Below are 21286 nucleotides of genomic sequence, written 5' to 3'. Positions count from 1 at the left end.
AGAAGCCTGCTGGAGCAGGCACACACGCGCGGGCACACGCGCGCACGCGCACCCGTGCTAGTGAGGCTCGGAGCTGGTCTGGTCTCTCGCGGGCCGTGTTCATCTTGGCTTCCCTGCACAGAGGAGGGCTCTGGGGGGGAGCAAGACTGGGAAGGGCTAGTGTCCCCGGGAACCGGCCTCGCCACACCTGGCCTAGAGTCACTCAGCCGGTTGGCACAGATGGAATCAGCCCAGAAGGGGGCCTGCTGGGGGCTGGCGGGCGGGGGCGGGCGGGGGCGCCAGCGCGGGGTCCACAGATAAAACACAGGATGCCTGGTCGCCCTGGGTTTCGGAGAAGCAGCGGCTTCGGCCGCCGTTTCCGGGCGCGCTGCGACCTGCCCCCCTGCAGGAGCACTCGCTGTCCGCCCCGGTCACTCTGAACTGGGGTCGTTCGTGCTCACCCGCCGTCGGGGCACTGGCCGCGAGCGCGCGCGGCTGAAGGAGGGGGTGGGGGAGGGGCGCGCGGCGCGGCGCAGGCCGCAGGGCGGAGGTGGCGCTCGGAGCCGCGCGCCCGGGGCGGTGGGGAGCCGGTCGGGGGGCGGCCGCTGACCAAGGCCCCTGTGCGCAGGTGGCCATGGGGCCCGGGCCCGCCCGCTAGCGGCTGCCATGTCCCGGGAGGCGGGCTCCTGCCGCCTGGGCGCCGGGGCGCGGGCGCGGGCGCGGAAACCCAAGAAGCCGCACTACATCCCGCGGCCGTGGGGCAAACCCTACAACTACAAGTGCTTCCAGTGCCCGTTCACCTGCCTGGAGAAGTCGCACCTGTACAACCACATGAAGTACAGCCTCTGCAAGGACTCCCTCTCGCTGCTGCTCGACTCCCCGGACTGGGCCTGCCGCCGCGCCCCCGCCGGGCCCCGGCCCCGCGCGCCCAGCCCCGACGGCCCCGCGGGCCCCGCACACCCGGGCCGCCGGCCCCAGCCCCGGGGACCCCGGCTCCCCGACTCGCCCCCCACGCCCGACCCGGCCCCCCAGGGCCTCTCCCTGCAACGCCGCGTGGGGGGCCCAAAGCTGGGGGCTGACGGGTCCCGCGGGGCCCCCTCCCCCGGGGCCCGGGACGCCCAGAAGGACGTGGGCCCTGGGGGGCTTCTGGCCGAGGCGTGGAAGCCGGGGCCGGGTGGCGGCCGAAGGGGCATAGCTGTGGTGGAGGCGGCTGCCGCTGGCCCTGAGAGCAGGGGCGTCCCCTGCTACCCCCCGCCCACCCCCAGCGAGTTCCCTGAGGCCCAGAGCCTCCATCTGTCCCTGCTAGGTGTCAACTGTCCTCTGGGCCCTGGTCTCTTCTCCTACCTGGGACCCTCCCTGGCCGCCGCAGCCCACATGCCCTTTCTGGCCTCTGCCAGCCCCCTGTTGCCCCCCACCTCTGCTTTCCCCTCCCCACAGACCCCCGAGCGCCCTGCCCTGGTCCCCCGCTTGTACTACCCCCTGCTGCTGGAGCATACGCTGGGGCTGCCGGCCAGCAAGTCTGCCCCTGCCAAGCCCCTAGCCGCCCCAAAGGGGCCCCCTGGGACCCTGGCCCCAGGGCTGCTGAAGGTCCCAGTACCCGGGCTGGGCAGGCCCTGGCCCCGTGGAGCCTCGAGGGACTCAGGGCAAGAGGCGGAGCTGGACCAGGCTGCCCAGAGTGACCCCAAGAGAAAGCTGCCCCTGGGAAGCAGGTTGGAGCCCCTGAAGGGCCCCTCTGGCACAGTGAAGTTCAGCGCCCATAGCAGGTAAGTGTCTGGGCCCCTGGCCACGGGGGTGCGGAGGGGAGGGAGGCGAGCTGGCCTGGGTGGCTGGGTCCCATTCTTCAGTCCACAGGGGGAAACCAAGGCCAGGGAGCCATACTCTACCGTTCTGGGATCCCAAGCCCCTCGGGCAGGCTGCAAAGAGGTTCCCGGTGGAGGGGGGCAGGGACGGGGGCCACGGGTGCAGCCTCTGACTGGCTTCTATCTCCCAGCCTTCGGACTGGCCCCTCCACGACGCTCTGGCCTGACGACAAGGAGCCAGGCGGCACCGAGCCCCCGAGCCCTGCGGCGCCCCTGCACCAGCAGCCCCCGGGCCTGGTGCCAGGCGGTCCCGGGCACGTGGGTGAGGACCTGACCCGGGCCCTCGGGGACTACGCCAGGGTGGAGCAGCGCCTGGGGCAGCTGGTGCCTGGGGGGGGCCCGGCCCCGCGGCCTCTGCGGGAGCGGCTGGGCAAGATCCGCCAGGAGCTGCTCACCATCCACCAGGCCCTGGAGCGGGCTGTGCGGCCCCCAGACGCCCCCCTCGACCTCTCTGTGAAGCGGGCGCCCAGCGAGGGGCCCAAGGGGCCTGTGGGGGCCTGGCCGCGGCTGGAGCTGGGCCCCACGCTGGCCCGGGGCACCCCTGAGCCCCCGAGCATGCTGGGCCCCACGACAGCTGAACCTTTCTCTAGCCACACCACCAAGTGCGAGGCTGACTCCAGCGTCCCACCCCCGGGCCTGCCCCTTCAGGCCCCAGAGGACCCTGTTGTTCCTGGCAGCAGCTGGGGGGCCCGTGGTGGCCCTGGGGGCTCCTGGCCCCCTGAGGCTGTCCCCAGCCTCCAGGGCACCCCCGGTGCGGAGGTGTGACCGCAGCGTCTGCTGTTCCCTCTGCTTTTAGCAGACAGGGCCCCCCCACCCCGCGTCTGACGCCCGGCCCCCCACCTGCCCCAGCCCCGGGGTTGTGGCCCAGAGCCTGTCCAGCATGCCCATGGACTGACCTCCGGGCTGCAGCCGTGGCCTGTCTTTGGGGCCACAAGGGACAGCAGAGAGTCATAGCTCCTTATCGATCACTGTTGTGAGTGTTTGAATAGAAACCATCTTCACATACCCGGTCTGGGCCTCCTTCTTCCCCTGCCGTTCCGGCATCAGCCCTGGGACGGTCCCCGCCAAGGAAATGTCCCTGGTCTCAGCATCTGAGTGGGCAGCATCCAGGCCCAGCCTGCTGGGTATCCACCACCGTGCCCCCCTCGGTAGGGGAATAGAATGGGGGCCTTCCCTCAAGGGGGTTGAGCCGGGAGAGGTGGGGGGGCAGGTGTGTCTGGTCTAGGCGCCGGTCCGGCCTGTGTGTGGGCACCTTGCTGGGGGACTCGGACCCCTGGGCCTGCCTTCAGCCCACGGGTCTGGCCAGGGCAGCTCGGATGTCAGAGCCTGGCTGGAGGCTGCTCCCTCTATGGTTAAGGGGTGCCCCCACATTCTGTGGCCCAGGGCTGTTTGCCCGGCGTGGACTTCGCTGGGCCCCAGCCAGCCCCTGCAGCCACGATAGGCATCGGGCGGCCTTCACAGCTCATTGCCTCCCTCTCTGCTCGGCCACACTGGGCCCTTCCCACAGACGGGGGCAGCCAGGGAGGGGAGCCTAGGGGACCCTTGTACCTAGCTAATCGCTCCTGTCCCCGGGAACTGGCCATACCTCTGTACCCACCCGGGAATGGCCCCAGGGAGGGCAGTTCCTGCCTGTGCCTGGCTCTCCAAGCTGGACCAGCCAGGCTGGGGCCAGTCGGAGCAGGACCTAAGGCTGCCCATTAATTGGGCAGCAGATAGCATCGGCCGTCCACCCCGCCATGGGGCATTGGGAGGCCAAGTCCAGAGCTGGGGTGTGGGCCAGCCCGGTGGGAAGTGCTCTGGGTCACCGGTGGGGGCTGACCCCTCCCTTCCTGGAGCTTCCCAGAGAGTCCAAGGGAGACCCACTCCTCCTTGGTCCTCCACTGACACCCCCGTGTGTCTCTGCTCCCAGATCTCTCATCACCCACCAGGCAGACGTGAGCTTGGGGGCATCAACCCGGTTCCGCAGGTGTAGAAGCAGGACCCAGCCCTGACAGTCTGGGGGAGGGCCAGGATGAACCCCTTGCAGATTCCCCACCCCAGACCCTGGTGAGTGACCCAGCCCACATGCAAGGGGTACAGCCCCTTTCCCCCACTTTCCCGAGGGCCTGACCCCGCGGTCCTACTGGGGGAGTGTGGGTGAGGCTGCCCCACACGGATGTTTGCTCGGGGCCTCCCAGGGATGCTAGCCCCAGGCAGGAGCCCCCCCCACCCCGCCTCTCTGAGCGGGAGCACACAGAGAGGCCTCGGAAAGCCCCGCTGCCTCACCCTGCAGGGACTGGAAGTCTCCAGGGGCCTCGTGGGGGCGATGGCCAGAGCCTTGGGCTGCCCCCAAGAAGGGTTACTTTCCTTGGCTGAAGGAAGGTAGGGTTCCCTGGAGGAGGAGTTTGAGAAACACTGCCCCTCTGTCACCGTCCCCCCACCCCCAGCCTCTACCCCCACCCCCTCACACACACCTTGAGACCTCCCAATCCCCGGGGGCCCATGGAGGCCTCAGAGCAAAACCTGCAGCAACCTTCACAGGTCCCATGTCCCCCAGAATTGTGATCCAGGGGCCGCATCTGGAAAAAGGAGACCTGGACCCATGGCTGGTTGCCGGGCTTGTAGATCGGGCCAGCACTCAGGACCTGGTGGGACTAGCTTTGAAGCCAGCCCCCCACCGCCGTGCCTTAGTTTCCTCAAGTGTGAAACGGGAGTACACCAGCACTCCCAGAAGGGAGCAGGGGGACAGGAGTCGCCTCTGCTTGGCCCACAGCAGCACCATTTCTCTTGCAGTCCTGCACTGGGCCCGGCCTCAGGACCTCGGCTCAGAGCAACCGAGACCATGACCCCTAGCCACACACGCCTGTCTGTCTTCTGGTCCCCGCTGGCAGGCTGCCCCTCACGGCCTGCTCTGTGAGATGGACCCACCCAGAAACCCTGCTCGCTCCTGCCGGCCCTCACTGCTTGGGCAGATCCTGGTGCCTTCAGGGGCCGCAGGAGGACCCTGGGATCTGCCCTGCTCCCTGGACAGCCTGCCTTTTTTATTTTATCTTATTTTGTTTATTTATTTGACAGACGGAGATCACAAGTAGGCAGAGAGGCAGGCAGAGAGAGAGAAGGAAAGCAGGCTCGCCGCTGAGCAGAGAGCCCGATGCGGGGCTCGATCCCAGGATCCTGGGATCATGACCTGAGCCGAAGGCAGAGGCTTTAATCCACTGAGCCCCCCAGGTGCCCGATGGCCTGCTTTTCGTGACGGCTGGAGGTGCGCCTGTGCCCTGTGTCCACGTGATGGACCTCGAAGGACAGTCCATCTGCCACCTGCCAGGGGCCAGGGCCTCGGTGCCGGAGGATGTGGCTATGATAGCCCTGGGCTCGTGGCGGTCAGCGACCTCGTCCGTGGGGCTGTCCGCGCACTTCAGCACACTGCCCAAGCCCCCCAGGGCCACGAGGTCACGGTGGGCGCCTTCCCAGCCCCCTGGGGGCTGGCTGTGGAGGCTGCCAGCCACCTTCTGGTGAGAGACTCCATGCCGGGGGCCGTGCACCGTGTCCCACTGAGCCCCGTCTTGCAGCCACGGGCCCCAGTCTCCATGTTGGGGCTGGAGGGTCCCCACTGGGCGGGCCCGGGGCCCAATAGGGGCCGCACCGTGAGCAAGGAGTTCAGGGATGTGCGGCTGGCGCGCAGTGCCCGCCAGCCCCTGGGCTCCCTGACAGGGCATGCCTTTGGCAACCCTGGAGGTGTGTGCCCTGATGTGGACGGCAGCGTGACCCTGTTCCCTAAGGTCCATGCCCATCTGCCTGGCGTCCGAGGGCCTGAGGCACTGTGGCTTGTGCGCCCCAGGGCCAGCTCGTGGTGGCAGGTGTGGGGGACGCGCCATCAAGGTGTACCAGTACCGCGTGAGGCTGGCCTGACCCGTGGGCTCCCATCCGAGCCCGGTGCAGCCCCCGGGACCCCGGGGCCACTGTGGGAGACACACTGGGGGTTGGCCGCGCCTCTGGGGCTGCTGGCCACCCCTCCCTGCACTGGAGCTTCTGCTGCCGCAGGTCCCAGCTGCCTTCTGCCTTCATCCTGGAGTTGGTTCAGACGTCATTGGCAGCCACCAACCAGCTGCCTCCCAGCCTCCCCTCCAAACTTCACAGCCTCCAAAGCTGGGCCCTCTGCACACCCCAGGTTAGGGTGCCCAAGCACTCATGGCCCCCATGTCCACTCAGGCCATGGCCCTGCTGGTCCAGGGCCCAGAAGGCCCGAGCTTTGGGCCCAGCCCCTGAAGCCTGCAGACCTTGCGCTGGGCCAGCTGCCAGCATTCCCCCAGGCGGCCAGTCTGGCCAGGTGCCCCGGTCCCAGCGTCCTAATCAGGCAGAAGCAGGCAGGGCTGGGGTAGCTGGGCTGGGCAGGGCAGGGCAGGGGAGCGGCCCCTCACTGTCCCCCATCTTCAGAGGCACCCCGGGTGCCAAGCCTCTTGCAGCTTCTCTGGGCCTACCTGAGGTAAGGCAACGCAGAAGAGGGGCAGCCCCAGAGGCACCCTGGGGTGGCACACGGCTGGGCTGGGAGCCTCCACACCCCTGGTCCACTTCTCCAGGGTGAGATCCCCTCTCAGGCTGAACCTGCATTTTCTCCTCTGCAAACCAGGAGCAAAGGGCTCCAAGCTCATGGGTGGGGCATGCTGGGAAGGTGCCAAGTGGTGGTTAAGCCAGGAGAGCCTCCCTTTGAGGAAGGACTCCTGTTACTTAGGGTCCATGGGCAAACGAGGCCCCAAAGAGGTGGGGACGTGAGGGTGGGACTCTGGGTTTGGGGCCCAGACAGGATCCTAGTTCCAGTGCGAGGTCCCAGTGGGAAGGGGACAACGCCTGGTCCGGCTTGTCACCAGGACATTTCCTCTGACAAGGTCCCCTGCATATGAACCAGCCCGTGTGGGTGGCGGGACCTCAGCGGTCAGCGTAAGGAGGCGCGAACACTGTGTGCTCGATGAGTGCTGTTTGTTGCTCCTGGTCTCGGGGATATTGTTTCCTGGAGCAGGAGGGGTTAGGGACCCCTCTGACGACCAAACCAGATGACTGCAGCCTCTGGGCTGACCCAAGGGGGTCCAGTCTTCCTAGCCTACTGGGCCCTGGGGGGACCTGGGGGTGTCCCTTTGCAGGGACCGTTGTTGGAGGTGGCCGGTCTGGAGCCGGGGACGCAGCTCCTCTGGAACCCTACACAGGGCTTGGGGGTCCTTTCACCCTGGGAGGGTGGTGGCAAGGTGAGGTCGGGGACCCTCAAAGCCAGGTCCACCAGGTCCCTCAGATGAGGAAATGGGGGATGCGGGAGGTTTGGCAGCTATGAGAAGGTGGGGGACTGGAAGGCGGGAGTGTTGGGGACACTGCAGGGGGACTGGAGGAGATACAAGAGTGCTGGGGAGGACAAGGACACTGACGGTGCGGGACAAGGACAGTGGGGGGGACGAGGACGCTGGAGGAGACAAGGACACTGGGGGGCAAGGATGCTGGAGGGGACAGTGGGGGGTAAGGACAGTCCTGGTGGGGGACAGGGACGCTGGTGGGGCACAAGGACACGGGGGGGGGCGGACAGGGACACTGAGGGGCAAGGACCTGCTGGGCGGAGGGACAAGGACGCTGCGCACACCGCACACCGCGAAGACGCCGGGGACTGGAACGTTGCGTGCGCGGAACGCTCGGGCGGGGTCCGCGGGCTGCTCGGGCGCCTTTGGGGGCCGGACCGTCGCGCGGCAACGCCGGGAGCCGGCGGAAATGGGGCTCGGGTCCCGCGCGCGGCAGCGGCGGGTCTGGGGGCGGCGAGCGCCGCGGTCCGTCCCGGCCCGCCCGACGCGGTCCGCCACCGCGTCCCGACCCCGCCGCCCGAGGGCGCGGCCCTGGCGAGCAGCCGGTGAGCACTGCGGGGCGCGGGCCTGCGTCCGTGCGGGCGACCTTGGGGCGCCGCCCCCGCCCCCCTCCCCGGCCCCGGAGCCTCCGTTTCCTCCTCCGTGAAGCGGCGGCGCGGCCGGCCGCGGGCCCCGGGGTCGGGGTGTCGGGGTGCGGACCGCAGCCGGCCCGCGGCGGACCGGGAAGGGCAGTCAGCGGGGCACGAGGCCGGGGCGGGGGGGGGCGTCGGAGGAGCCGAAGCCGCGACCGCGCTCTCGGGTCCGCGGGACCAGCCGCCGGCGACCCGGGTGCGGGCGGGGTCGGGTGAGCGGGGCGGCGACCGGGGGGGGGCGGTCTGCGGTGCCCGGGGAGCCCCCTCTGGGAGGGGCCCGGCGCCCCCGGCCGACCCGGCCGACCCGGCCTTCCCAGCCTGCGCCGTGGCTTCGGATCGCCGCGCGCCACGCGGGGCCGCGTGCGCGAGCCCCGCCCCCCGCTCTCCCCCGCCCCCCCCGCCCCCCGCTCTCCCCCGCCCCCCGCCCCCCGCTCTCCCCCGCTCTCCCCTCCCCCCGCCCCCCGCTCTCCCCTCCCCCCGCCCCCCGCTCTCCCCTCCCCCCGCCCCCCGCTCTCCCCGCCCCCCGCCCCCCGCTCTCCCCGCCCCCCGCCCCCCGCTCTCCCCCGCCCCCCGCCCCCCGCTCTCCCCTCCCCCCGCACCCCCGCTCTCCCCCGCCCCCCGTCCCCCGCTCTCCCCGTCCCCCGCCCCCCGCCATCGATCGCGCGCTCTTTCTTCTCTCCCTGGGCGTCGGGTCGGAGCCGCCGTGTCTGTGATCCGGCTCCGGAGGCTGCGGCGGGGGCGAGGCCGGCCGGCGGGTCGCCCCCCCCCCCGCCCCGCCGAGAGAGCGGCGGCTTCTGGGCTCCTCCGCCTCCGCAGGCACCGGGGGCCGCCGCGCTTCTTCTCGGGTGGACTTTGTAGATGAAGCGCCGGGCGCACAAAGAGAGGCGCGGACGGGGCGGCCCGGCTCTGGGCTTCCCGAGGTGACCGCGCCGCGGCTCCGGCAGATGCAGCCGCCCCCGCGCACCTGCTCGCGCTCAGGGTGCTCCTCTTTCCCGGCGGTCGCCTTGGCAGCTGGGAAGGGGCCCCAGGAGGGCTGAGCTGCTGTGTGCCCGGCGAGAGGGTGGCGTGCCGCCCGGTCCCCCGCGGTGGCCCAAGCCGGGAGCCTCAGGTCCCTCGCAGGAGAACGGCCGGTCCGTCTCACCTTGCCCCTGCCCGGAGGGTTGGTTGGGAAGGTGGGACCCCGGTGACGGCCACGGCAGCTTGGCCGGGCTGCTGTGGGGCTCCCGGCTTTCCGCTGCCAACGCCTGCTGCGGCTCGCCCTCGCCGGTCACTTGGCGGGGAGAGCGTTTGGGAGGGCTGCTCCTGGGCTCAGAGGGACCCGCTTCGGCTGGAACCCCCAGCTGTGAGAGGCCTCCACCTCCCAGCCCCCCGTCTGGCCTCCCTGCAGGGAGGGAGAGCAGCTGGACCCCTGACCTCTTTTTTTTTTTTTTAAGATTTTATTTATTTATCTGACAGAGATCACAAGTAGGCAGAGAAGCAGGCAGAAAAGGGGGGGAGCAGCCTCCCCGCTGAGCAGAGAGCCCCACGCCAGGCTCAATCCCTAGACCCCAAGACCACGACCTGAGCTGAAAGCAGAGGCTTAATCCACTGAGCCACCCAGGCACCCCAGACCAGTGACCTCTTTTTTTTTTTTTTAAAGATTTTATTTATTTATTTGACAGAGAGATCACAAGTAGGCAGAGGGGCAGGTAGAGAAAGAGGGGGAAGCAGGCTCCCTGCTGAGCAGAGAGCCGGATGTGGGGCTCGATCCCAGGACCCTGAGATTATGACCTGAGCGAAGGCAGAGGCTTTAACCCTGAGCCACCCAGGCGCCCCCAGACCAGTGACCTCTTAAGCCTGGGGCCTTTGTGTCTGTGTAAGGCCCCTCCCAGAGCCCCCCAGCCGACAGGACATTGGTGACATGTCCCACCATCACAACGTGTATGTCCCCACAGGCCTGGGGAGCAGTGGGGCCTGGAGGTCTCGGGTACCATCCAAGGCTTGTGTCTGTCCTTCAGGGCCTGTGGGCTCCAGCTTGGGGGTCTTAGCTCTTTCCTTTGTGCCAACAAGGTGGGGACAGCCAGTGTCTGAGAAAGAGCGCGCTCGGGCCTCGGCCGAAGGAGGGCGTGCTGCCCACCGTCTTGAGGGGCTTGGCTCGGTGCTTGCTGAGGAGCCTGCATGTGAACTGACCTCCGGGCAGGGCGGGGCGCAGGGTCCCGCAGAAGTCAGGGGCCGGCCTTGCTGCTGAGGGGCCACGCGAAAGTTGTGGGAGGCCAGGAAGGGTCCCGGCCCTCAGCCCGAGAGAAGGCGGTGGGGAGCTTGTCATCCTCCAGGGCCGCTGTGTTTAGACTGCCGCCCAGCTCAAGGGTGACAAGAGAAGTCGGGCCCCTGCTGGGAATCCGGCCCGGAATGGCGGATGGGCACGGCCCAGGGCTGGGGGGTCCACGCGAGCCCCGAGGCTCCCGCGGGGGCTCACCGGACAGGGGGTGGGCGTGGGGCGCAGGCACCGCGCCCACGGTGACCCGCGGCGTGCCTGCGTCTGGTTTCCCTCAGCCCAGCAGTAATCCGCTCAGGTTTTGGTCTTTACTCTCGCTAGCGTAGTAAGGAAATCGAGGTTCCTCAGATTTTACGTGCGCTGCTCTAATTGTTAACGAGACCGTGTGTGTGTGTTTCCACGTGCTACACGTAACAAACTCTCACCGGTTTCCTTGAAAACAAGGACAAAGCCCTCACGTTTAGCCCCGCACCCCCTCATGAGTGGTACTGGGGGTCAGGCCTGTCTCCTCGCCCTGTTCTGGGGGGAAGTGTTGGCCAGCCTGGGGTGGGGGTAGGGGCCGTGCCCACGTGAGATGCACCACTGGGGTCCCGCCAGCCTCTGTGATCAAACCCAAGGCCGGGTGCTGGGGACTACGTGAGGGCCCAACCCGTGGGCCCTGTGGCCCTGGGCTGTGGAGGCGGTGGCGGTGGCAGCGCCCCTGGACGGAGCCTCTCCCCTCTCTTGCAGCCCGCCCGGCATGGTGCTCAAGGCCTTCTTCCCCACGTGCTGCGCCTCGGCCGACAGCGGCCTGCTGGTAGGACGGTGGGTCCCAGAGCAGAGCAGCGCCGTGGTCCTGGCCGTGGTGCACTTTCCCTTCATCCCCATCCAGGTGAAGGAGCTGCTGGCCCAGGTGCATCAGGCCGGCCGCGTGGGGCTGGCTGTGCTGGGCACCTGGTGCCACCGCCGCCAGGAGGCTGAGGAGCGCCTGGGGCCCTTCCTGGAGGGCCTGGGCGCCATCTTCTCCCACGAGCCCTGGCTGCAGCTGTGCCGGGAGCGGACCAGCGGGCTCTGGAGCTGCAAGGCCACCCGCCAGCAGGGGCCCGCCCGCCCCGGCGCCAAGGAGCAGGTCATGCTCGTGTTCTACGACCAGCGCCAGGTGCTGCTGTCCCAGCTGCACCCGCCCGCCGCGCTGCCCGACCGCCAGGCCGGGGACGCCGCGGCCAGCGCCGAGGGCTTGGCTGCCGTCTTCGACACGGTGGCGCGCAGTGAGGCGCTCTTCCGGAGTGACCGCTTTGACGAGGGCCCCGTGCGGCTGAGCCACTGGCAGTCGGAGGGCGTGGAGGCGAGCATCCTCGCGGAGCTGGCGAAGCGCGCCTCGGGGCCCGTCTGCGTGCTGCTGGCCTGCCTGCTGTCGCTCATCTCAGCCGCCAGCGCCTGCCGGTACGTGCCCCTGGGGCCGGGGCGGGAGGAGGCCGGCCGCTGAGCGCGAGGCCCCCCACTCAGGGTGCGGAGCCGTGGAGGCCCAGACGCGCCGAGTCTCCCGCTTCCGTCTCCCGTCCCCTCCCCCGATATCCACGGGGACGTCTGGGGGGCGGTTGCTCCCCGGGCACAGCAGACTCCCTTGGCCGCCTCCGCGTTTCCATGGGACCCACCGGGCAGCCGTCCAGTGTGGGCTCCGGGCGGCTCAGTGCCCTGCCGGGGGATGAGCCTGTGAACACACGCAGGGTGTTGCCGACCAACGGCTGGTGTCTGCGCCGCCCGGTGCCTGGGAGCGGTCCTCCTAAAGGCACGCAGGTCCCTCCTGCTTCCCTGGCCCTGGTGGGCCCGTGTCCCCTGGAATACTGGCCACGGCCCCGGCCCGGGGGTAGCCCTTGAGGGCCCAGGGAACGCTGGGGCGGCACCGGCTGTTCCGGCCTCGGAGCCCCTCCCTCTGTGAGAAGCCGGCTCCCCGATGGTGCCCCTACTTAGGTCCTGGGGTTCCGGCTGTCCAGTTTGGGGACTGGTCTTGCCTGCTGACCCAGGGCTGGAACACTCTGGCCTGTCTTGGCAGAGCCCCTGGGCAGCTATGTGTGGAAGGTGCCTTGGGTTGAGGGCTGCAGGGACCTGGACATGAACGGTGGGTTTGGGATTGTCACAACTCCCTGGAATGAGTTACAGGAAAGTGAGTGTCGGCTGAGGTGCAGTTTGGGGGCCATTCCTTAGCTGTTACCACCTTCCGAGGACTCGAGAAAGGTTAGCGATGCTGGTGTGGCCCCGATCGGCTCATCAGCTCGAGCCGTGGGGAGAGCACAGCGGCAGTCATGTGTGGCATCGCCATTACTGTGCAGGAAAGAAGCCCCCTGGCCCTCTAGGGCAGCCCCAGGGATGCTATTGGGCCCGGCTGCCCTGGGCTGGTCCGAGCCTCGGGGACCCTGCCGTGCCGGCGGCGGTTGGGGGCTCGGTGCAGACAGTGCAAGGCCGCCTCCACTTGATTGGCGTTCGGGACGGCTGTGCGGAACGTGTCTCTTTCCTGGAGCTGGCTCCGAGCTGCTCGAAGGCTTCCTCCTTCCTCCCAAGCGTCTGAGCGCCTGGCCGGGCGGCAGCTCTGCATTGGGCTCGGGCCCTACAGGCTCCTGCCTGCGGCAGCAAGGCTCTGCGGGCACGTGGAGCCGGCGGCCAAGAGGGCCTTCTTTACCTCTGCCTGCACACACCTCCTCTCAGTGCCGGAATGTGTGCAGAAGCGTCTTGGTCCTTCCTTTGCCTCGGGAGACATCAGTCCCATGGGGCAGCCCGATCGGCCCGCAGACCCCCGATGAGGGTCGCCCATCCAGCAGGGCAAGGTGCCGGCTGGCGGGACAGCGCGTTCTTTCCTCTCCTGGGGTGAGGCCTCAGCTCGTGACTTTGGGGGTGCCTCAAGTCACTGCTTGTGTCCCCCCGCCCCCATGGTGTCCCTGTCCTGCCGAGCTCGGGAGCGTGGCCGTCGTGTTCGAGGCCTCCAGGGTCTTGAGGTGGGCCTGGGGAGGGGTGTTGGCACCAGCTGAGGGGCCCCTGCCCCCTGGCATGGCCCAAACGGCCGCTTCTCTTGGCCCGTCACAGGGTGTTCAAGCTGCGGCCACTGTCCTTCATCTGGAGCAAGCTGTCTGTGTGCGGGCAGCTCAGGCACCGGCTGGAGCAGCTCGCGCTCGTCTTCAGCACCCAGAAGGCTGAGACCCCCACCCAGCTGATGAGGTGCAGGACCTGCCTGCTTTTGTCGCGGCCAGTGGCGCCCCCCAACTTCCTCGCACCATGCTCACCCACGCGGACCCCCTCTGGCCAGGCCCCCCTCACCACCCACTCCCATCGGCCCCTTCCTTCCAGGAAGGCCAACGTGCTTGTCTCTGTGCTTCTTGACGTGGCCCTCGGCCTTGCGCTGCTGTCCTGGCTTCATGGGAAGGACCGCATCGGGCAGCTGGCGGAGGCCCTCGTCCCTGTGGCTGACGTGAGTTGTTCAGGTGGAGCCTGGTCCCGACTGGAGCACCTGTGTCCCAGGGGTGGGGGTAGGGGTGGGCCCTTCCTGGGGGCAGCAGAAGCCCCTCAGCTGACCAGAGCTGCATGCCCTTTTCCCTCTGTTGGGCCAGAGGAGCAGCCCTCATCCCTGACCCCAGACAGGTCCTCAGGGCTGCACAGCCTTGGCTTACCGGGTGCTCACCTGCCCCCACTGGGTCACATCTTAGCTCGTGGCCTCTACCTTCCATTCCTGAAGGTGGTCACGTCTGGCGGGGGAGCCCGCCCACCTCCATCAGGCCCAGTGTCCCTGGCTCCTGGCTCTTGAGGGCGCTGGCTCTGGGCTTGGCCGTCGGCACAGCAAGCCGCACAGAAACCTCGCGTGGGTCTGGGGCTGTCTGTGCGGTCAGGGTGCTCCCACTGCTGATTCTGCAGTCCCCACACCGAGTGCCAGCCGCTCGCCCGCGGGGCTCCCTCCCCCCGCCCCATGACCCGTCCCCGTCTCCAGGATTCCCAGCCTGTCGCTCTTCCCTGCTGGGGCTAACCCTTTGGCTTCTCTGCCTCCCCTCCTCAGAGCCATAGGGCCTGTCACTCCTGTTGCGAGCTTGTCTTCCCGCTTGCGGCAGTCCCCTGGGGCCTCCCCCGGGCCTCCCGCAGTGGCTCCCGGCCCCGGGGTGCTCGAGGGGCTGAAGCCTGGCTGGGTGGTCTTGCGCTCGCTGCCTCTGGCGCGGCCGTCAGCGTCAACTGCAGACGTGCCCTGGGCCTGCTCGTGGACAGGACCCCTCACAGGCCGAGCGCCCCCATCCTTCTTGGGGAGACCTGGTCCAAGAGGAGGGAGGGCCTGGAGGAGGCCAGGAAGGGGCTTAGCTGCTGTACTTTGCTAACCCACGTTCTGCCTTTTGGCCGGCTTTGTCTTCGATCTCGCTTTTGCAGAACTGTGCAGAAATATAAATATTTAATTTAAAAACGAAAGCCTCTTCCTGCTGCTCGGCTCTTATCCTTTCAATATTAGATAAGCTCTATTTATAAAGAACGTTCTGTTTCTCTGCTCATTGCCGTGGCCCGCACGGTGGGCAGTAGGGGACGGCAGGCGTCTGACTGGGGCAGGCCTGTCGTGGCCACCGCCTCAGCATTGCCGACGAGGTTGAGGGGCCTCGGGGCCTTTGCGCTGGGACTGGCACAGTGCCCGGCCACCGGCCTTCGTCCCTGGGTAGCCAGGATGCTGCTCATCTTCCCTGCTCGCTTGGGAGAGCCCCTGTGCCGTCTCTGGCCCTCCCTGGACGCTACTCCTGACTCAGACCCCATCTGTGCTTCCCTCTAGGAAGCCCTCCAGCTCTCCCCCCTGCTTCATGGGCCCCCGATGGGCTTGACACCCTCAGGGTGACCTGGGGTCACCCACCCAGCTCAGGCCCTTGGTGGTGCAGTGCCAGGTGGTGGGGTGCGGTCCTCAGCAGAGGGGCACTGGGTAGACCCGTCAGCTCCCTCTACAAGATTCATGGTGAGCTGGGGTCTGCCCCGCCTCTGGGCACGTGCGACTGAGCACGCCTGTGGGTCCAGCGGTGAGAGGATTGAGGTGGAGGAAAGGCGATGCCCATCAGGGCCCTTGTGGCCCGAGGACCGGGGCAGACTGTCAGCCTCGTGGGCTCTGCCTCTCAGGCCCAGGTCCCAGAGCCTCCGTGAGGAGAGGTTCCAACGAACCTCCAGACGAGTGTAGAGACCCTGTGTGCTCAGCATAGTAGGAGACACCCCACTGGGGTGGGGTGGGGGGGCCAGACTCCCTTTGCCCCGCGCAGATGGGCTGGCTGTGCTGGGGCCCGGCTGTGGGCTTCCTGTCCCTCCCGTGTCTCTGCAGCACGTGGCCGAGGCGCTCCAACAGCTGCTGCAGTGGCTGATGGGAGCGCCCGCTGGGCTGAAGATGAACCGGGCGCTGGACCAGGTGCTGGGCCGCTTCTTCCTGTACCACCTGCACCTGTGGATCAGTGAGTGCCGTCTGCACCGGGCCCGTGCGGGGACGGCCCCCGTCCCCTCCGTCCTTGCTCTGCCGGCCGGCTGCTCACGTTTCTGGAAGTGAGGGACTGGGGGGGGCAGGACCTCGCCCTGCTGCTTCCTCAGGCCCAACCCCGTCCCTCCAGGCTATATCCACCTCCTTTCCCCCTTCATCGAACGCATCCTGTGGCACGTGGGCCTCTCGGCCTGCCTGGGGCTGACGGTCGCCCTGTCCACCCTGTCCGACATCGTCGCCTTGCTCACCTTCCACATCTACTGCTTCTACGTCTACGGGGCCAGGTGGGTGAGCGCGCCCCGGTGCGGCCGGTCTGTGGCGACCCCCGGCCCTGAGTGTGCGGGTGGCCGCGTGCGGGGGCGGAGCGGGGAGCGGAGGCGCGGCCCCTGACGCTGCCCGTGGCCCGCAGGCTGTACTGCCTGAAGATCTGCGGCCTGTCATCGCTCTGGCGCCTCTTCCGGGGGAAGAAGTGGAACGTTCTGCGCCAGCGCGTGGACTCGTGCTCCTATGACCTTGACCAGGTACGCGGCCGGGGGCGGGAGGCGGCACCGCAGCCCCAGGGAACCTGTGGGACCCCCGGGGGACTGGCCCCGTGCTCCTGTCCCCCTGCTCCCTCTCCGTGAGCCTGGCCGGGCCGGCTGCTCAGCTTGTGACGGAGCAGCTCCTCTGGCCGAGCCTGGGGAGCGGGAGTGGTCTGTGGGGGGCCAGGTGCGCGTGGAGCCCTCATAGTGCAGGACCTCGCCCGGGTGGGAGGTGGGCCCCCGGCAGCTCCTGGCCCATGGGGTGTGGACATGACCTGTGCACAGGACCCGGCTCTGACTTCTCCCCTAGCGTGCGCAGACCTGGTCTGCGGGGAGGACCCCGCGCTGCCCTGGGAGGCACGCCCTTCCTGCCGGCAGGTCACAGCCCTCCCGCCTTCGGCGCCCAGGCTCACGCCCTGCTGGGGTTCTGTCTCCCCGAGTGTCTCCCGTGCTGGAGACAGCTGTCGTGAGCGGGTGTTCCTGAGTGTCTCGGGAAGCCCAGGTGTCCTGCTGGCAGACAGCCGGCCTCTGCCTGGTTGTAGGGGGTGTGGTGGGGGCGGCCGCGGAGGTGTGGCTCACGCTGCCGGGACTGGCCCTGGCGTGGGCTCCCGCCGGCGCTGACGGCGGCGCCGCCCTCCCTGCAGCTGTTCATCGGGACCCTGCTCTTCACCGTCCTGCTCTTCCTCCTGCCCACCACGGCCCTGTACTACCTGGTGTTCACCCTGGTGAGCCGAGGGGCGCGCGGCGCGGCGGGCGTTGCGCGTGGCCCTGGCCGATGGCCCTCGCCCGCAGTGCTCGGAGTGCTGGCCCAGCAGCCATGGACAGGCCACCCACCCTACCCCAGCGGCTGTTCCAGACTCTCTGGGCGCTGTGTGCTGGGCCCTAGAGCAGGCAGGGGTCCTTCCCTGGGGGGATGCCACCCATCGCTCTGGGACACACAGCTGGGTGCACGGGGGACAGGACCCAAAGGGCCAGTGGCATGTTTCCCGGGGGTCAGCTGCCCCTGCCCACTGCTTCCCTGTCCCCTCACAGACGGGCCTCAGCGTTGGGGTAGGAGCTCCGGGTCCTCCCCAGGGGACTCGAGCCCCTGCTCCCCCTGCGCTGTGGCCCGGGACCCTCTGGGCTGCCGCGCTCTCGGGCGTGTGGCTCTGAGTGCCGTCTGTCGCTGCAGCTCCGGCTCCTGGTAGTGGCCGTGCAGGGCCTCATCCATCTGCTTGTGGACCTTATCAACTCCCTGCCGCTCTACTCGCTTGGCCTCCGGCTCTGCCGGCCTTACAGGCTTGCGGGTAGGTCTGTGTGTGGGGTGAGCGCGGGTGAGTGCGGGTACCCCCGCGGGCCCTGCCTGGAAGCCACGGTGTGCAGGGCACGGGGAGTGGGGGTGGGCGGAGACCGCCGGGCGTCCCCTGGGCCAGCTGCCTGCAGTGAGCTGGAGGATCCGGAGGCGACCCAGGCCACCCTTCCTGTCTCACCTGCTTCTGTGACGAGCGTGGACCTTCCCCCTGACACGTGTCTGCGGTGGTGTAGGTGGTACCTAATGTGGCTCCAAGAAGCCTCCCTGTGAGCTCGTGTGGGACTGGGTGTGTGGCTGGTGCCCCTCAGCCTTGGAGGGGATGGGCCAGCCTGGAGGGTGCTAGAGAGCGGCTTCCCATCCCCGCCCCACACACCACTGCATGGAGACAGCGCCCCCCGCCCCTGGCGGTCCCCCTCTGCAGGTGGCTGCCCCTATTTTCATGCTGACACCAACCACTAGGTCGGCCAGATGCCCCTGAGGGGAGGTCATCCCCACTGCAGCCGGTGGGAGTGCTGACCTAACTGGTCCCAGCATTGTGAGTTAGGGTTAGGGTTAGGGTTAGGGTTAGCATTGTGAGTCAGCCCATCCCCGTTCAGGGGTTTTGAACACATCAGGGAACGCGGGCATTCTCGGTACAGATCCCACCCAGCGGCTGTTCCTCAGGCCCCCGCACTGAGCAGCGTGCCCAGCCCCCACGCCAGAGCTCCCGGCACCTGCTTCCAGCCCGCGGAGAGCAAAGGGACTTGAACCTGCTCCGTGGGCTCTCGACCAAGTCTGCCTGTCGGTGCTCTTAAATTCTCTTTGCAGGCTACCTCCCCTGCAGACCCCCAGGTGGCCCATGCCAGGGACCCCAGCCTCTGTCCTCACTAGGGAGTGCCAGGAGCGGGCAGGCAAAGAGCCCGAGACCCAGCACCTCCCCCACCCAGCCCAAAGCCCACAGTCAGAGCAGAGTCGTTTCAGCTTCACGGCCGAGTCCACAGACGCGCCGGCCTCCGCTCTTTCCCGACTTTGCCTTGGGGGCTCTTCATGAATTGATAATTAGCTCCTGCTTCTCTCTTCAAGAACTTTCTGCCTCGGAAATTCCCAGGCTTGGGAGCCCCAACTGCAGGCCAGGGGCACAGTGGCTTCCCAAGCCGGCCGCTGACCCGGAGTTCGGCATTAGGATGCCAGTAGGGCAGCCGCGCCCCGCCGAGTACCCCGTCCATGCTGGGGGAAAAGCCCCGTCCCCCCCTTGCAGAGCAGCGCAGCCTGCGTCCCCAAGGCCCAACCGACTCTCCCCGCCTCCGTGAAGTCTGCGGCGGCTTTGATCCTGGCCCGGCAGCCAGCTCCGAGGGGCAGCCGGGAAGGTGGGGGAGGCGCGGGGGTTGGTGAGCCCGGGTAGCGGCCTCCTGAGCGCTGCTCGGACACCTGGCCTCTGCCGCCACAGCCCCGGCGCCCAGCCCTGCCTCTGCAGGCACATGGGGCGGGAGGCCCGGGAGGCTGTGTGCCGCGGGCCCCGTGTGCCTCACGGGCACCTTGCCGTCCTCGCAGCGGGCGTGAAGTTCCGAGTTCTGGAGCGCAAGGCCGGGAGGCCCCTCCGCCTCCTGATGCAGGTGAGGCCTCTGCGCGCCTCGTACCGGTGCCCACGGACAGAGCCCTCTCCCGGCCGTGGTGATGTTGCCTGTGTTCTGGGGCAGCTGGGATCCCGTCCCTCCGTGCTGCCCTGGGGGAGGGCTACACGGGCGCAGCAGAGCGGACGGGTGGGGCCCCAAGGGGAGGCTCCCTCCTCACCTCCAAGACCTCTGGGCAGCGTGACCCCTCCGGCCGGAACCTCCCTCAGCAGGACCCGGACGGGATCCCCTGTGCCGTGTCCGAAGCCTTCAGCCAGCCCGGCTCTTGCCCCGAGAAAGTCCTTCTGGGCTGTGGGAGCGCGTGGGAGGGCCCCTGGGTGACTCGCTGGGGGCTGCTGGGGTTGGCCGGGGGACCACATCTCCGGGAGAGAGGAGATGCCCAGGCGGCTGGGGCCCTGCGTGGTTTCCCCAGGGGTGCGGCATGCTCTCGGGCTCTGCCGAGTGGCCCCTGGGTGGCTCGTCCTGCAGCCTGGCCTGCCTGCAGCCTGCCAGGAGGAGAGCACGCCTGAGCTTGGCCCCAGCGCTCCCTCTCCAGCTGCTTAGCCTGCCTCTGGGGACCCACAGCAGACAGCCCAGGGACCCCCTGTGAGGGACCACTAGGACCGGCAAGCTGGAGCCTCAGGGATTTGGGGGGCGTAGCCCAGCTGACCGCTGCCCTTGCGCTTCCAGATAAACCCCCTGCCCTACAGTCGTGTGGTGCACGCCTACCGCCTGCCCAGCTGCGGCTGCCACCCCACGCACTCCTGGGGCTCCCTGTGCCGCAAGCTGTTCTTCGGGGAGCTCATCTACCCCTGGAGGCAGAGAGGGGACAAGCAGGACTGAGAGGCCCCGGGGGCCGGCCTGCCCAGCACCACCGTGCGGCCTCACTCCGCCCTCGTTCTCACCGGGGGTGCGGACCGTCGGGACGGCACGCGTCCCTGGTCTTGGCTGTCTCTGCCCCCAGTTGTTCGAGGCCTCTGTGTCTCCTCCTGGCTCTGAGGTGGTGAATTGGGGCGGCTGGCCAGGCCAACTGGCCTGTAATCCGTCACTAGCGTGTCTGCCTCGGGACCCGCCTCCTGACCTCTTCGGATGGCACTGGCCACCCGGTACCCACCAGCCCCCCCAGGCCTGCCCAGCAGTCCCCCCACCCCCGATCACACCCAGAGCCCCCGCCTCTGCCCGCCATGCCCGCTCCCAGTGGGGCGAGCTGGCGGGTCTCCCTGGTGCTCCCAGCAGCCCCACCCTGCCATGGGCTGGAGGGACCCCTCCCCGGACGTACTCAGCAGTTCCTGAGGCTGACCCCCAAGCATCTCCTTGCTTGGGGCTGTACTTCTGTGTCCCTGGCCGGAGCCAGCAGCCCCAGCGACCCAGGGCCCTCTGGGAAGCCGGCTGGGCTGCAGCGGGCGCGCTCAGCCTGGAGCACACGGGGTTTGTGTGATGCCCCCTAGGGAGACTGCTTTGCAGCGGAAGCTGCGCCCAGGGTCTTCAGGCCGCCCTGTGTGAAGCCAGGCCACATGGGGTGCCCGGAACTGCCTCGCTGAAGACCGAGCACCCGTCCACCTTCCCGTCCACCTTGCTGCCCCGCGCCCATGCAGGAAGAGGCTCCACATCTTCCGTCTCCCTCACTGGCTTCCCACAGAAGCAGGCAGCTCCCGGGCAGACGTGTCTGTGGCCTCCCGCGGGCAGAGGGGGCGTCCTAGCGTTCAGGCTGCGGCTGCCTGCTGGCCGGCATGGAGTCCAGCGGCGGGCGTGAGCCCCAGCATGCCCAGGGGAGGAGGCCTGCGTGACCAGATGGCATCATACGTGTTGTCTTCTTGGAGCGGGAAATGTCTGTGCTGTAGCGCGCACTCTCTGACTGCAGGCCACGGTGGGGAGCCCACGGAGGCGGTCCCCCCAGCCCGGCGTCTCGTCTCTTGGGCCCGGGCCTAGCTCGGGCTTTTTCTGCAGTGACAATAAAACCTCCCACCTGTTTGGAGTGCGCCCTCTGCCTTCCCACTGCTGCGCGGGCGGTGGGTCTGAGGAGACCCCACACCTCCGTCCGAACCTTGGTGGGGGTGTGTTGAGGCTCTCCTTTTCCTGGGGTCATGGGACAGCCGGCCCCCATTGTTTGTCTAGAGGCATCTATGCTCCCTGTTTCTTGTTTGATGCCGAGGTGGGAGGCACTGGACACCCCGTCCCCTGGAACAGGCCTCCCTGCAAGTCTGACCCCTTAAATGTGTCCTGGCGTTCGTGGATGGAGCCAGGGCCGCTTGCTGTCTGGTTTTGGCCTTGCCCTGGTTGGGAGACAGGGCTCAGGGCAGGGGCAGAGGTTCCCCCATGCCAGCTGCCCTGGCTCTGGTGACTCTGTCCCCCAAAACCTATGGGCTCCACACAGGGCAGAGGCACTGCCTGCCTGACTTC

At 68.5% G+C, this 21286-nt stretch overlaps 2 protein-coding genes across 3 annotated transcripts; both read left to right on the top strand.

Moving 5' to 3' along the window:
* Positions 1–645: 645 nt before the first annotated feature.
* On the top strand, positions 646–2603 carry PRR35 (proline rich 35; the record flags this gene model as incomplete). The annotated part of the gene is made up of 2 exons (XM_080830596.1): positions 646–1742; positions 1970–2603. 2 exons carry the CDS (start codon positions 646–648, stop codon positions 2601–2603), a joined length of 1731 nt encoding a protein of 576 aa, XP_080686722.1.
* Positions 2604–7541: 4938 nt separating this feature from the next.
* Positions 7542–20866, top strand: PIGQ (phosphatidylinositol glycan anchor biosynthesis class Q). 2 transcript variants are annotated; one of them, XR_013968460.1, is made up of 12 exons: positions 7542–7698; positions 10769–11461; positions 13097–13228; positions 13358–13478; positions 15336–15462; positions 15616–15769; positions 15895–16006; positions 16651–16731; positions 17178–17292; positions 18828–18889; positions 19577–20131; positions 20784–20860. XR_013968460.1 is itself a non-coding variant. In XM_080831137.1 (11 exons), exons 2-11 carry the CDS (start codon positions 10779–10781, stop codon positions 19727–19729), a joined length of 1740 nt encoding a protein of 579 aa, XP_080687263.1. In that variant the 5' UTR covers positions 7542–7698; positions 10769–10778; the 3' UTR covers positions 19730–20866. The 2 variants fall into 2 exon arrangements, 1 of the variants encoding a protein (XP_080687263.1); XM_080831137.1 differs by having other exon boundaries at positions 19577–20866.
* The last annotated feature ends 420 nt before the right edge of the window (positions 20867–21286 follow it).

Source organism: Martes martes (genome assembly GCF_963455335.1).
Source record: "Martes martes genome assembly, chromosome: 18".
Lineage (NCBI taxonomy): Eukaryota > Metazoa > Chordata > Mammalia > Carnivora > Mustelidae > Martes > Martes martes.
This window is presented reverse-complemented; position numbering and strand designations above follow the sequence as displayed.